This window comes from Cariama cristata, unplaced genomic scaffold, assembly GCF_000690535.1.
Source record: "Cariama cristata isolate BGI_N322 unplaced genomic scaffold, ASM69053v1 scaffold4207, whole genome shotgun sequence".
NCBI classification, from domain to species: domain Eukaryota; kingdom Metazoa; phylum Chordata; class Aves; order Cariamiformes; family Cariamidae; genus Cariama; species Cariama cristata.
Genome location: NW_009624804.1, coordinates 131,566 through 147,645, shown reverse-complemented (window position 1 = coordinate 147,645; position 16,080 = coordinate 131,566). Strand labels below are relative to the sequence as shown.

Genomic DNA, 16,080 nt, shown 5'->3' with positions numbered 1-16,080 from the left:
ATATAGATCCTATCACGACACTCCTGATACATTGTTTAAAGCCTTAGAAAAATGTGTTAGATGACATTCCTACAAAGAAGTGGAATCATTTTTGCTCCCAAAATGGAAATGCAAAGATTTATCATAGTAATTTCTATGGGTTGCAAGATCCCCTACTTTGAGGGGGTTTTGACAACTGGTTTCTCTCATTTAAATTTAATTTAAATAATTTAAGTCTATTAACTTGAAAATATTTCTTGTGTTTGTTTTCATGTTGTTCAGCATTGCAGCACAAAATGGGGGCTATGGAATGTGTGCTTGGGATAATCGATGGTGCTGCCATGGAGTCCAAAATATCTTCCCATATACTACTGTGTTTTATGCCATTTTGCCTCTGAAATTTGTTTTAAATAATGATTCTGACAGCTCTCATTTTTTCTTTGTTAGATCTTAGTGACTGTTATTGGATATTTATTTTTAGAAGCACAAACATATTACAAAAAATACATATGCCCGTGGAGGATGAATAAAATATCTCCATAGTAACCTTCTGGATAGTGATGTATGACTGGATGTAGACCGATTGACAAACTTCAGCCCTAATTCTGCATCAGGATTTGTTAGCGTAGTCTCCTGAGCCCAAAAGTGACTTCAGAAGTTAAAAGACCTCTTTTTCTCTCCGCTGCAGTTATTTGGCAGCAATGATTGATTTATTCCAGATGTGGATAAATATTAAAATCTATTTTATTAGTTTTTATATAATCATCTGTGAATGCAATCAAAAACATCCCCTCAAGGCAAAGGAATATTTTGGCTTTGCTTGTTTTTTCAAAGAAATCCTACCATAATCATGTATTTTAGGCTTATTTTATAATATGTTTAAATGATACTTTAAATAGTTTGGTTTGAAATGTTTAATTGATAGTGATGTCCAAACAGTGCAATAAAAGTTTTCATCTACAGGATAATATTCATGGTAATAATAAAAGATAATGTTATATTTTAAAGGCACAGGTTCTTAAAAGTCCATTTAGGAATTTTTTTTTTCTCTCTTAGCATTAGTGTACCCATACCCAGTACTGGATTATGCATAGCCACTTGTGTAATTGGGAGCCATCTTCCAGGCTCACCTGTGTAAATATGAGCGAAGTTAAATTCCCTCAGCTTCCTTGCAGTTTGCATTGGAGCTTGTATAACTTACTTGCTGTTTATGTATTTTATCAGTTGTCTGTGTCAAGCTTTTATACACAAATCAGAGAAAAACATGCAAGCAAGTATGATTTTTGAAAGCTAAAAGACACCATGTATACTGTAGAGCAAATTAGATGGTTTTAAAATCTACCCTTGAAATAGGTGTGATTTCTGTTCCTTTCATCTAAACAGTTCTGTATTCCAAGGGAACCTGGTGATAAACAGTAGTTACTTACAGACATGAGTCATAATTATGTTCTTTCTCTCTCATTTAAGTTGTTCGAGTTCATGAATTTTTTGGCTGAGAATGTCATCTTCTGTTACATGGGACTCGCACTATTCACGTTTCAAAATCATATCTTCAATCCTCTTTTTATAACTGGTGCATTTGTATCCTTTGCTTTAAAGTATATATCTATGTACATGTATAAATATATTTTTTTATATATATAAAGAACGTGTGCTCCATGTGGGGGAAAAAAGTCAACAAGCAAATCAATCAGTTCCATAAATACTAAAAATAATTTTTTTGTCAAGTCCAAAGGCAATCATCTGTATTACATATATCTCAGTAACACTCAATGCATGTAAGCTCATGGTCTTTTAACAGTTGCTGTTTTGTGTACCTGCTAGAAGGCAAATATCTTTAAACCAGCTGGGGAACTTTGCCACTGGTTTACAAGTGGGGTGGGAAATTGGGATGTGTATTGGGACACATCTGTGGGCACAGGTGTAGGCACACAAAATGTTTTTGCCCATCCAGAGCCAGTGCAGATCCACAAACTGTAGAGCTGCCTCCAGACAGGTATGTGCCATAAGCAGAACTTCACCAAAGCTACTTAAATGATATTAAGTCCTTAAAAAGCAAACAGTTCTGCATTGCTCAAATCTTTCCTTCTTTGTATTTGATATATCTAGTGTACATGAATTTATTTACACCATCATGTGCCAAAGAGACTGGTAAGAAAAAGAGTCTGTGTCTTTAATTCTGCCATGGTTTCTCAACAAATCTGTTGCTTACTTGTATGGTGGTATAGATTCTTTTCAGGCTGACAATTTACACAATGATGGTTTTGGCTCAGAGCAGCAGCCCTTTGCTTATCACTTTTTGTTGAACTGTAATAGCTTTGAAAGTTGGGACCATACAGTTTACTTGCAGTAATTTTTATATGTAATTTCCCAACGAATAAGAACTGCATCACAGCTCCCTTGGCTACAGGTTGGGTTAGAAGGCAGAGAGGACCACGAGAGCCTGTTGCACCCCACCACCAGGCAAGTACAAGACTGTCCCCTGCACTCCTGGCATGGGAAGACAGCTGAACGTGGGAGCAGCACTCAGCACCCAGGTGGGGACTGTGCTGCACAGCACTGCAGGGACCTGCTACTGTCGTCTCCTCTCATGGCAAGCCAACAGACTGCAACAGGGTTGCACAGGACAGCTGAGCATAGGGCATGTGAAGCCACCACTCCTAATGCATGTTCTCCCAAGTCCATAGGAGCTTTGAGCAGCTCTTGGCTCAGCAGGTATGATACATATAGACATTGCCACTCAAGTACTTCATCTGTTCTACAGTCCACAGCATGTCTCAGACTAAGAGTACCATAACTGAGCCCTAAGAGTCACAAGACACGGGGAGGACGAAACCTGCTAAAAGCATGTATGAGGGGCTCTGATTGTCCTTTTTTTTTTTTTTTTAAATCTGAAATAGCCTCACGTTTCTAATTAAGGCAACTTCTTTTGTGATTCTTCCCCAGAGGAGCAATAAAGAACTCCTTTTGAAAAATCTCCAAAGGGGGGGGGGAAGCAAAGAGTGCTAGATATAGACAATATGAATTGTCAGGAAATAAGAAAGTAATAATCATGTCCAAAAGCACATTTATTCTTTGCAAATTGCTGCTCAAGGAGATAATGCCATCTCTGCAATTGATGATGGGCATTTTTACTGAAGGACTGAAGATGAAGTCATGTGTGATACAAATGTGATGAGTAAAAGTAGAGCGAGTGAAGTAGTATATATAATGATGAATACAAAACCAGGATGTCTGGGGAAAATAATCTCTGCCACTGCACAATTTGTAATGAAATTGGAACCAGAAGGATCTGACGTAAAATATGAAGGAAGATAATCTCATATTCATTTTAATTACACTTTTAAAATAACTTTGGAGAAATACTGGGTTTAAGTTAACTCTGGTTTTGTCAGTAGTTCCTCCACCATTTTCCTCAACATCTTACATTTTAGGTGGCAGTTTTTGTAGCAAGAGCTTGCAACATATACCCACTTTCTTTCCTTTTGAATTTGGGTCGAAAACAAAAGATTCCCAGGAACTTTCAGCACATGATGATGTTTTCAGGTAAGTGCTATTTTGGTATTTTTCCTGTCCACATTTAACAACTTGCAAAGATAGTCATCTATCACTAGAAAAAGCCACATCTATCACAAAGAAGTCATCAAAAAAGTCAAGATAGTCTTTTCAAAGCTACTGAAGCAAATGGATGTATTCTCATCAACTTCACTGTGCTCTGGACCTATTTTAATTAACTTTTTTGAAACCTACCACCCGGGAAGCCAGTCTTTCAACCCAGTGTTCCTCATCTGTCTACACTTCCATGACAATTTGCGAATACCATGGGTTTATGTTGTGTTGTTTTAAAGGCATCTGTAGTATACCTAACAGTATGCTTACGTACCAGCAAATAAATATCCAACTTTGAAGGTGTTAGTACTGATACTCAAATGAGACACAGCCTTTGGCAATTTCTTTAAATTCAGGAACAGTTTTATTTTGAAACATGAGATTAGGAGACTTTAATTCCACAGACTTTTTCATATGTATTCCAGGTTGATATTTCAGTACGTTATTTTCCAAATTCAGATTTTATTGATTTTTAACTCTAGTTAACATTGTAGGAAAAAAAAAAAATTTATCTCCAGAAGAGGGAGCCATGTTCTACTCTGATGTGTGCATCATCCCCTGAACTGTTAAAATCTCAGCTGGATTCTGTATTTTTGGACTTGCACAAGCTAGAAATACCTCCACTTGACTTTATGATGCTAGTTAGGAAAAAACCTCACTTATAAGCTAAGAATATTTGTTCAGTAGAAGACAGAAACATAGATTCCCCCAATGCCATTTATGAAATAATTTTCTAAAATTAGAAAGCACTTTTTTCCCTTCATTTTGCTGCTTTTTATACAAAAAAAATATTCCAAATTTTTATGGATAAAATGTTCCTGATTGACAGCCTTGATGTGCACTGGTCTATTTAGCTAGATAACAAGTAAAATACAATGTACCACATTTCAAGCTTCCTCATCAGGAGTACTCCACATCAGGGTGCCTCATTTATGCCTATATAATTTCATCTCTCTAGAGAGCAACACAGTAGTTCATTTCTATATCCATTCAGTCCTTCTGCTAAAAGCTGCCACTGAAAATGTCAGTTAATACCAGCTAGATTGTAGTGAGAGATGATGACATAGATCCATTACGACTGGCTTTCAGACTGCCTGCTCTCCTACAATTGTTAGCCATGTAAGATGTACATGTAGATCACTCCAGTAAAGCTAGCAGATGTCAAACTAGACAACAGCATGAAAAACAGCTTCATATCATTAGTTATCTAGTTTCTGGGCTCCGTTTTTGCTTTTATTTTTCATCAGATAAAGTATAGAATTAAAAATCTAAAATATATCTTATTCTTCAACTTTTCCATCCTCATTTTCTCCAGTCAAATTTCATTCTCTACAGAACTAGGAGCAGAAAGTAGCCTGCAGCCAACAACTGAACATGAGAACTCACACATTAGCTTTCCAGTACAATCTGGCAGCTGAGAACTGAAAATAGTGGTACTGAAAACTTCTAAAATGTAAATGTTAAAATTCTCAGAAAAGTAATTTTTAACTGTTTTCAAAGAAACACTGTATTTTGTAGAGAAAAATGTCCTTACAACATTATAAAACAGTAAATGGCATCATCTGCAAGTAGAACAATAAAGCCTCTTACACTGCCAGCAGCTTCACACTTCACAGAACACTTAGGATATGTGGATTTTCTGTGTGACTGTACTTTTTAATGCACATTAAGATTTGTGCTTAGTTACCAATAACATTATTATTTACTATAAACTGATCATACTGTATGTAGTGATAAACAGAGAAGACAATGACTACCAGAAGAGAGACACATTTCTGATATGAGTAAACAAAGCATTGAATTTGAGTTTGGAGGAAGATGTTTATTGCCTACACAAGATCAGTGGCAATATTCTGGTATAGCATCAAACATTTACAGCTTTCTTTACTGAGTTTTATTGCCATAATCATCATGAATATCAAAGTCTGAAAAAAGCAATTAAGGTCAGCTAAGTACATTGTCGATCAGCATTTGAGTATACCTTACCCTGCAAAGAATTCTACTGAAGTCATTAAGTTCTACTTTTTGAGGACTGTTAATACATTTGAGAAAAGGTGGAAGAGTTAGGTGTGGAAGTGGATTATGGAGCATTTTAATTTCTTACATTCTTCATCTGCTTCTGCCACTCCTCTAACAACACATTACGGAGGGTAGATTCATTTTTACAGCTATGTTTAATCATGATTCCTGATAATTTTTCATTGTAAATCAAAACTAGATTAGTCATTGTATAATTAAGCTTGAGCTTCTCAAATTAAGTTCAACATCAGCTAAAGTGAGCAGGCCAGCAGTCTCTGCTCATGTGAAAAAGAAATACTTTAATGTCTTAAATTGTAAGAGAAATACCACTGTACACTAGTGGTCTATGCTGCATCAAAAATGCCTCATTTCAGTTCAGACTCTGCTATGATGCCTTTAACTGGTAATAAATTAAAAGGGAAGGAAACTAAATGGATCCAGATGGATCTATTAATGGCAATAACATGTTTGATATTTGGGCATCACTGCCACATGACCAGGAGGGGACTATTTCACAGGTACAGTACTGCACCTTCCACTTTTCTTCCAATATCTCTATTTACTTTTTACTGTGCTTTCCTCTTCTCTACAGTATATAAATCACCAAGAGAGAGGCTTGTGGGACACAGTGCTATGGGGGTGGTTGCTCTCAATATACGACATTACAGCAGCAGTGGAATCTGAAAGGGTGGAACACAAATGCAGAAGAAAAACGAAAAAGAATTCCTGTGAAAACGAAAAATAATTCCAGGCAGCTGTTGTGCAGGCATTTACATCTGCACACTCATACATACATCGTGGCAGGAAGCGTCAAAGTGAACTTTTCCAAGATAGATATGAAAAGAAATGAGCTAAAGAGCAAAAAAAGCAAGAAAGAAATGAGCAGAGAACTACGATTGAAACCAAAACACCAGATCCACATACAGAAAGTCTCCTTTGCTGGCAGATTCTCTCTACACTACCCACAAACACTACTGCCCTCAAAGGCTCTTCAGAGGAATGGGTTCAAAGTGATATGTGTTTGTGGAGTGTGAGCAAACGATGGGTAACAGCCCAGTAAGGGACACCTTTTCTATTCTGTGGGCCTCTAAAGCTTAACCCTGGGGTCGTTTTCTTTGGAGGCCCTGACACATTAAAGAATATCTCTTAAAGATGAATCCCTAATGGCTGGCACAGCTAGCAGAAAAATCTGATAGGAAATCTGTGATAGAGCCCAAAGGATCAATAGATCAACAGCACAGATACTGGATGCTGTGACATCTCAGAAAGATGAGGGGAGAAATCTCTGCTAATGGTTCATCAGAGCATTTTCCTTCTACCACATCACTCTCTCCAAGTGTAGCCGAGGTACCAATGTCCATTGGAGCCAATTGTGCTTTGTTGGTATTTTTCCCTGAGGTGTTACAGAAAACTTAACCTTCCTTATCTTTGGTCTATTTCAGTATCTTACCATCTTCTAAGGTTGTTCAAATTCCCTTCTTTCATTTCTGTTGTTGCCTGGAATGTATTTTGATATATATAATAGTGTTCCTTGCTTCTCATTGAGTCTTTACACTTTAGGTTATATTCATCTGTTTCCCACTGCTTTAGCTGGAAGCAAATGCTTTGTTTGATTATTTATTTTACTTTAGACATGTCTTTAGTTGCAACTGAATTAGGTGTTATAGACAATGTTGAGCCTTTTATAAAGGAAAAATGCAGTGAAGGCATTCCTCTATTTTTCTAACTGAAGAAACACCCAGTCCAGTGCTCAAGAAGTAGAGAGTCTTAATGACATATTAACATTTTTTTTTATATTCCCTTTTACCAAAAGAAATTATCTAGATTTAATATTGCATGTGCTATTCTGATGTGTTTGTGGAAAGCAGCCTTGTTTTCCACTAAAATGTAGCCACCAATAATTTAAGCATTTAATCTGGGCTAGTCACCTAGGTTAGCACTATAACCACTGGAAAAAGACCATTTCAATAGTGATTCATTCCCTCCTCAGATACATGTTTAAAATGAGCTGATATTTTTTTCCCATAAGAAAATAGTACAGCCTGTGCCTCCTGAAAGATGTCTTTTACATAAAAGCAAAGTCAAGGACATGCCCACTTGTTGACTGCAGCGTTATTTTCATAAAAGCAAGGGATTTTAAACCTGCTGCCACTGACCATTTCCAGCTAGCGTAACTACAGTCTGGTAATTCCTTGCAGAAATGCCTTTGTGTTGTTCTCTGGATAAACTGTCCATCTTCTATACCAAATAATTCACATTCTAACTACGTTATCTTAAAGAGCTTTAGACTTCTATTCCAAAAATAGCTGCATTTAGCAGCTGATTAGATGATTCTGCATATACTATCAGTACCTTACAAGAGGTTTAATTATTAGATTTAATCTCTCAATACTTGCAAAGTACTTTTTGGATTCAGTATGTATACATGTAATGGCTTTGCTCTCTACACTTATTTTGTGGATTTTTTTTTTAGAAAACAATAAAGTAAATTTAAATAGATAAGTGAAAAGCATTGGAAAATATAGAGTATTATTTGTATTATGCATCTTGAGAGCTGGAGGCACTAGCGGGCTTTTTTTCCCCTCTTTTTTAAATGTGTCACTCAGAGAACCTATTTAGTTAGCTTATTACTACCTATGGAGCTTTTTTTTTAAACTCACTGTTAGCTATTTTCTCCACATTCATAAGTTTTTGTTTATTCAGTCTCTGTAGGTATGTAATTTTACAACTATTATAATATTTCAAGTACACTAAGAGCTAAAAATCTACATTTATTCTGCACCCCCTTTTTAGAAACTTAATCTTTTAAAACCTATTGATTGTTTTTAAGTCTCAATTTTTCTGGCTGTTATTAGCACATTGAAAGATTTTAAAGAAAGAAACTTTCTAGTTTTTCAAGCAAGAAATGGGTAGCCTATTTGGGTACAGATTTTAATGCCAAGCCTCTTTCTCCCTCGCACTTGATTTCAGGAGTCATCCCACTGAAGTCAATAAAACAACACAGTGAATAGATTTCTTTTTTAACATGCATAAAGTCCAGGTTACTATTTAATTTGCAATTATTCAAGACAAAGAATTCAGTGAATGTAAAACAAATGTGTGATTATTACGTGAATATGAGAGTAGCGTCATTCTCCACTTTTGCAAAAAGTTGCTTACATTGCATTAAACACCATCCTTTCAATTAGCACAATTCAGCATTTTGTAAGTACAATCATGGTCTGAAAATTTCCTGTGCCCTTGGAATTGGGTTTGGGATGAAAAGAGTAAAATTCTAATTCTCCATCACTTTAAGTTTGTCATTCTTCTCTATCTTTTTTAGGTTTACGTGGTGCAATAGCATTTGCATTGGCTATTCGAGACACAGAATCCCAACTCAAACAAATGATGTTTACAACAGCACTGCTTATTGTGTTTTTCACAGTCTGGGTATTTGGTGGGGGCACAACACCAATGCTCACATGGCTTCAGATCAGGTTAGTACTCTCTTTACAATATTAACCATCAAAATAGAATGCCATCAGTATTGATCAATCACTAAATTCCTACAGCTTTCTAAGGCTTACTTATATGCTTTTTAATAGAGTTTTACAAGCACAAAGGAAGTATCTGGCTACCTGGTAGAGGCTCCAGACCACAAGAAACAGGTTCTTCACAAGTTCATTATGGGTTTGGACCTAGGTCAGACCCATCCTTATTTCGTAAGAGTTTGTTTCACTACTTTTCCTTTTAAACACTGTGAATAAACATTATCAGTGTTCTCCTCACTGTTGAAGAAAGAGCTATAAAAGCAGATTTTGCCCTCATCTAAAAATGTGTATTTATTACACAAACATGTCATAAATAATGATTTCTGATTATAATGTGAATATACTAGAAAAATCTACCTGCATTGGTGTATCATTCAGCCATTAATTTATTAGTCATTGTTTTGTATATGCTCCTTCTCTACATTATTTTTTAAATTACTTCATAGTTACTTGTATTCACAGACAGCAATGAATTACAAGGGAGGTTAAATGAGAAGAGAGAAGGAAATAGGAAGCTGGAATAAAGAGATTCTAATTTAAAAGTAGTGCCCTGCCAAGTTTTTTGAAACCCCACTTTTAACAATACGGGCGTAATGCTATCGCCGAGTTCTGGTTACTTCATAATCCATTTAGAACTCACTGCCATAGTTCATAAGGTCACTGAAGAAAACCTCAGCGTTGAGATAGGCTTGTAATTCACAATTCGCTATCATTTATTCTGTATATAGCATATGCTTTCCTTGTTTACAAAATGATGTCTGATTAACAAGCCTTCATGTCAGACTGTTGCTATAAAACATCAGCTGAAGGTAACTAAATAGGAGTTTTAACAAAGAGCATAGATAAAACTTGCAGAGAAAATAAGGACTACCGTACAAGTGTACCATATAAACATAAAACACAAACATCCATATGCAATGTGGGGGCTTTCTATTTCTGTGACAGTTTGATTCTTTTTCATGACATCTCTCATGTCTCAATGTCAATCAAGTTCATTACAGTTTGGATATACTGCACCACTACCAGCCATCTTTCTGAGATTTTGCCACTTTTTCACTGTCAGGTAGCAACAGAGTTGCTCTATATGGCAACAGAAATGTGGGTGAGAAGGAATGTTCTCATTAGATCTTGTGGACCAAATAGGTTTGGATTACTATAATAGGAAATTAAGTAATAATTTTGAGAATATAGTAAGGGGAAAAGGAGGTAGGCAATAGTCATATGTCTAGTCTAAGGACTTAGGTCTCTAGATGCCTGTCCTGGTGTAGCGCTCTAGATAATTTTTAAATTAACATTGTCAAGTGCTTTCACTTACACAAGCAATTTAATTGGATGCAATGGCATTTCTTCTGCTACTTAGTACTAGCCAGAGGTGGGAAGGCCGACAAGACCACAAGTGAGAGGCTGACTCTCATTATCAGCTATGTATACACCATTCAATGCAAGTATATGCTTCTTTCTTTACCCACCTGTACAACAGATTTTACCAAAGACACTGAAAGTAGACAGCCATTATTGGTCTGAAATGCTTATCTCTTTGTGGATCTCCTCTGAATCCCAGCAGATCTGCCAGGCAGATTTACTAATCAAATAATTTGGTTTTGTAACTGGGATATACGTTTTCTTACTGTAAAGCTATTAGGTTCACAATTCCCATTTAATTTCTTGACATCAGAACATACAGCTTCATAAATTATGAGTGTGTGGTCAAACTGAGATAAAACTTTAAATAGACATCTTTAATTACAAATGTATCTTGAGGCTCTGATTTCTCTTTCTAGTGAATATATTGAACTCTCTTTATAATTTATTACACCTCAATATGGAATTTTGTCCTTAGCTACTAGCATTTGTCATTTTAATCCTAAGTAATTTTGCTAAGTAACTGTATTTAAAGGTGGTGGTAATTTATGCCAGTTGATTCTTGTATGGATTCTAGCAGACTTGGGGTTGCTGAGAGAATTATGAGGCTGCTCCAAATGACACCACCGTGCGTGGTGTACTACCCCAGTATGCTGGCAGCTGTGTCTGAATGGCAATTCTGAGCTGCAGCTATCCCTGCGGGGGTTTTTTATAAAATTGGAAGAAAGAGATTGTATTTTTCATGCTAGTTTTGGAGAGTTCAGCTCACAAAGCCAAGGGAAACTGTATTATGAGTACAAAAATTATACGATTGTCTGTGAAGAGACTCATTGGAATGGGTTGGTATGTCATCAATTACAGAAAAAAGGGATGAAGCCAGTGAGATGCTGCAGCTATGTCTGTAAGTACAGGAGAGGGAGACTGGTCTCACACTAGTCCTTAAGTGTTCAATTGATATGAGCTTGCATCAGGGACCGTCCCAGGGCAGTTTGAAACCACTTCTATGTGATTCCCCAGTGCTTTAGGGAATCAGATTTACCACTATTGTTCCAATCCAAAGCACAGTGCTAGATCTGTTAATCTATACACCTAGAAATAAAATTATTCACATTATCAAAATGTGAAAGTACTTACGAGAAATGAAAAATATATGAATAGCTGCTTTAGGGTTACAGTGACTACACTTCCCTACATAACCTACAAGCTGCTGTATAGGTAAACCTTCTCAGGAGACAGGAGCGGTCAAAAATACAGTGATCAAGCAAGTAACAATCCAAAGCTGAGTATGCTTTTTTTGCCAATTAACCATTTCATCATAAAATGATTATCCAACAGGTAATGTATTTAATTGAACAGGAGGCATTCAAAGGATAATAAAGTGGAACATGTGATTTATGAGAGTATTTGGATGAACTGAATCTTATTCACACACATTTTAATTTGTGCCCACTCTAGCTATGTGGAATAGGCTAAAGTTCCTATCAGTAGTTCAGGAGATGCAACGCTTAACTCCTCAAGGTTGATCAAGTCAGTCTTATCCTAGAGATAAGTGCTAGAGTTTATATGTTACAGACCAACTTACTCACATTTTGGTTTTAAAACATAAATAAATCTATCATCCATTAAGTTGAAGATATGTAAAAATAACATAAATTACAAATAACTATAAATATTCAAGATCTGTACAGTCTTTTTATTGTATATTATTGTCTACATATTATACTATTTTTCAATGATTTATTGCACTCTCCGTAATTTACATTGTGAAATTCTCCTAATGGGGGCCAAGACTCCTTGTGTATCAAGAGAGTATAAGGGAATAGAACAATGACAATTTTTAAATAATAGTAGCAATAGTTTTCTGAAAAGTCAATCTTTGTTTCCATAATAACTGGAATTTCCATAATCCTCCACCTCTCCTCACAGGAATAGCATCAGATCTGCTTTTCTTTTTTTTTCCAGTTAAAATTCAACTTAGTGTAAATATAATCTGTCACTCTATTTTTAGAGAAAAGATGAAGATGTGTCCTCAGAGATAACTAGCAGCTGTTTTATTCCAGGAATATGTATGGCTTATACAACACTTGCAAATTGTTGCCAAAACATATAGTAAGATATATTATCAAAACTAACCATGTGCTACTGAAAAAGGCTCCATTTCCATCTCCCATTTAACGCAGCAATATCACTCAACTCTCACAAGGTCGCAGAGTCCAGTTGTGCTGAGAGCTTTTGTAAAAAGAAGTTTAAACAGATCCCAGGAGTTCACCCAAGTTTATTCATGTTCAAAATTCTAGGCCCCTTCATTTAACAAATTATATTGAAACGTATGCTCCTACTTAAACTATTGCATGAATCTAAGAAAGGTTCTTGAAGCCTTGGAAATCTAACCTGCTAATGGCAGAATTTATGTCTACATGTCTCTGTATGTCAAAATACAGTTTTAAAAGAAATCCATACCAATCATTCGCAATATTTTAGTACTATATTTACCCATACAGAGTATCCTTCAAAATAAGTCTTAAAATTCTTGGCAAGTCTTAGTATTTTTTTAACTTTCTTCTAAAAGAATGAGACGTACATTTTCAGGAATGTCTTATTTATTTTAGTTGTCTCCTTTTTTAGATACCTGAAACTAAGTTTCAGCAAGTGTTGAGCGTTCCCTTTCTGAAAATCGGGTGCTAGTTAAATGTTCCCAGTTGTCTGGTGCAGTAACATAACACTTCTGAGCATAAAGGCATATGCAGAGTCTGTTGCAGTGCTATCAGCTGGCATTCTGACAGCAGAATTGGTTGCACCATATTCCTAAATAATACATTGTCTTTTGGCTTATCTGAGAGTTTATAACTAAAAAAAAAAATATCACCTTTTCTCCCCATGTGAAAGGACTACAATATACTGCTCTTGGCAGACAATGAATAAACCTGCATCAGTGTATGAGAATAATATACATGATACATCAACAGCAAAACAAAGATAGCCATTTAAGCATGAGTTCACAGTCAAATTGAAGTATTCAATAAATTTGCCTTCAGAGATGTTGAGTATTACCTGCTAATGCTTTTGGAAGTATGTCTCCCTTCATTCCCCATACTCTGATTAAAAATAGAGAGCTACATTTTATAGTAAATCTGCAATGAGAGGTTTGGGGATAAAGGATTCTCCTGACAGGCAGAGCAAAAATACAAAGCTGTTAATAAAATATGTCCTGTAAAAGCTTTGTGCTAGGTATTAGGTCCTGTTTGTTTATCATCACCTCCTGTGTAAGTGTCTGTCAAGGGATTTCCAGACTCTTTGTGCATCTCTTTGCAGCAATTCTTCAGTGAATAAAGAGATTTTTATTCCATATTCTAAATAAATACTAAGCAGCATTGAATAGTAACTTTTAATACTGTGCCTATCTAGCCATTGCCTTTGCTATGTATTTTAGAAACTGGCTACGTCTATGTGCCTGGCTACCCTTAAAAACATGCCATCTCTAGTTCACCTAAAACCATTTCCAAACCTCCAACTTTCTCTAAATACTAATGCCAGAGGCCTGGCACACCACATTTTTAGGGGGATGACCAAGGCTGTCCAAACTCACATTCTCAGCAGGAGCATCTCCTCATTGCACTCTTCTCTGAGAAAACACCAACTCAGGAAATTAAATTAATCAAAACAAACTATTCTTCTAATATTCAACCATTGCCTCCCCTAATTGACCTAAATTTCCAGATTCACTTCCAGAGGTTTCCCAGAGCTCTACTTCTTTTCACTGTTCAGATTCCAGCTTTATAACTACAGACAGCTATTTCTCTTTGCTCATCTAGGCAAAACTAAACCCAAAAATGTCAAGGTTATACAGTTCCAAAACTTTCTTTGCATTGATAGAGCCAGAAGGTCTCTGATGGTGAACAGCAGCTGGTCATTAATTCTCACTACACAGGCATAAACACAGCATACCTTAATCTAGTCAGTGACCTCTGAGTACACAAAATATAGAAATGCATCGTGTAAAAAATATAACTGAAAAAACAATCTAATGCATGTAACAAGATTAAGAGGAGAGGATTCACATCCTATAAATTAAGAGTCCTCAGATCTGTTTGAAATGAGTACATAAGCAAAATGGATGTTGTTGCTGTGGAGACTCTTTTCTGTTTTGTATGGGAAATAATGCTGACTGACTAGGAGTAGAGTGCAGGTGAACTGGGAGCAATATTGTTATCAGCATGGAAAAAAAATCTGCTATTTGCAAGGGTCGAGCATGTGGTAACCCCCCATCCAGATCTACAGCAATGAAGGAAAGGAAAAATCATTTACAGATGGACATATCTATCATCGATATGAAGCCACCAAGGTCAAAAGAGTTGTCTCAAGGGTCCTATTTATTCTTCATAGACTGAATCATTCAACCAACCCAAATATATACTCCTTATAGGGGTTTACCTGTATCTATTTTGATGGTAAATCTGCATTGAATAACACTGACAGAACGTAAGAACTCGGACTAAAAGTTGCAGAAAGACATATCAGAGGACTTCTTACCAGCTCACATGATATATTGCTATTCTGGCAAAGTTTTTTAAAGAAACTTTTTAAAGTTTTATTCTGTTTTTGTTTTTCCACTTTTAGAAGTTCCACCATAAAACATAAACAGACCGGATTCTTTTGTGGGGGTTTCCTTGTAGTATGGCTACAGCATTGTTTTCTAAATGAAAAACAAAAAAACATGATAGGGCTGTATCCAAAACATTTTGAGAATCTGGCTTAGCTGTTAATGCTTTTGAAATAAGGCCAACTATTTGATTATAATCACATCTGAAACATAAAATTATAACATTATTCAGTGTTACAGTGTAAAAGTTGGAAGATCAAAATACTACTAACTCCTAAATTCCTGCCCATTTCCATATTGAAAATCCACTGAATACAATAGGAAGTGAGTGCTCAGCAGATGTCAGCACCCAAAAGTCATGAGCCAGCAGCGTTCAATATCATTGAGAAAGTTAATATATCCCTTTACAATAAAAATGTTTCATGGATAAGCTATTCTTTTAAGAAGTCAAGATTTTGGTTCCTTCAGTATCCAACACTTTCATCCATTGCTCCAATATCAAAGGCTAAGGTAGTGTGTATGAGTACCAGGGCTGCAGGTGGGCAGCAGGGCTAAATGCTGTGGTTTGACTGCTTGTGACCATGGCTGTTTACCAAAAAAAAAAAAAAAAAAAAAAAAACACAGGTTGGTAGAGTAAGATTTTGTGCTTATCCCAGCCCTTTATCAACTGGTTATAGACTACTGAAAGACAGAGCTTTGTGATAAAGCAACTAGAGTAACAACATGACCTTGACCAGTATTATAGCACTTCTGTTTCAGTAACAAAAATATTCTTTTCGTTATCCCCAAATTCTATAGTAGTATTCCCTGTGTTCAGCTGTGTTCAAAGAGAGGATGCAGAAAGACAGTTTACAATGCCACAGCAGTAGCACTCATCGCTGCCAAGTGAGAAGCTTTGATCAGATTTGGTCTGTACTTTAAGCTTCCAAAGTTGTTCTTTCTGCTTCCCAGAAAAAGCCCTTCAAAATTAATTAAAAAAAC

The 16,080-nt window shown here is 36.0% G+C and overlaps 1 protein-coding gene across 1 annotated transcript in view; it reads left to right on the top strand.

The window, feature by feature from the left end:
• Nucleotides 1-16,080, top strand: part of SLC9A9 (solute carrier family 9, subfamily A (NHE9, cation proton antiporter 9), member 9) — a gene marked incomplete at its 5' end in the record, with an annotated part of 160,082 nt that overhangs the window by 65,060 nt on the left and 78,942 nt on the right. Inside the window, 3 exons of the mRNA XM_009703308.1 lie at nt 1,447-1,560; nt 3,414-3,525; nt 8,930-9,083. Of these exons, the coding sequence (XP_009701610.1) occupies nt 1,447-1,560; nt 3,414-3,525; nt 8,930-9,083 (380 nt within the window). The remainder of the gene's footprint in view (nt 1-1,446; nt 1,561-3,413; nt 3,526-8,929; nt 9,084-16,080) is intronic.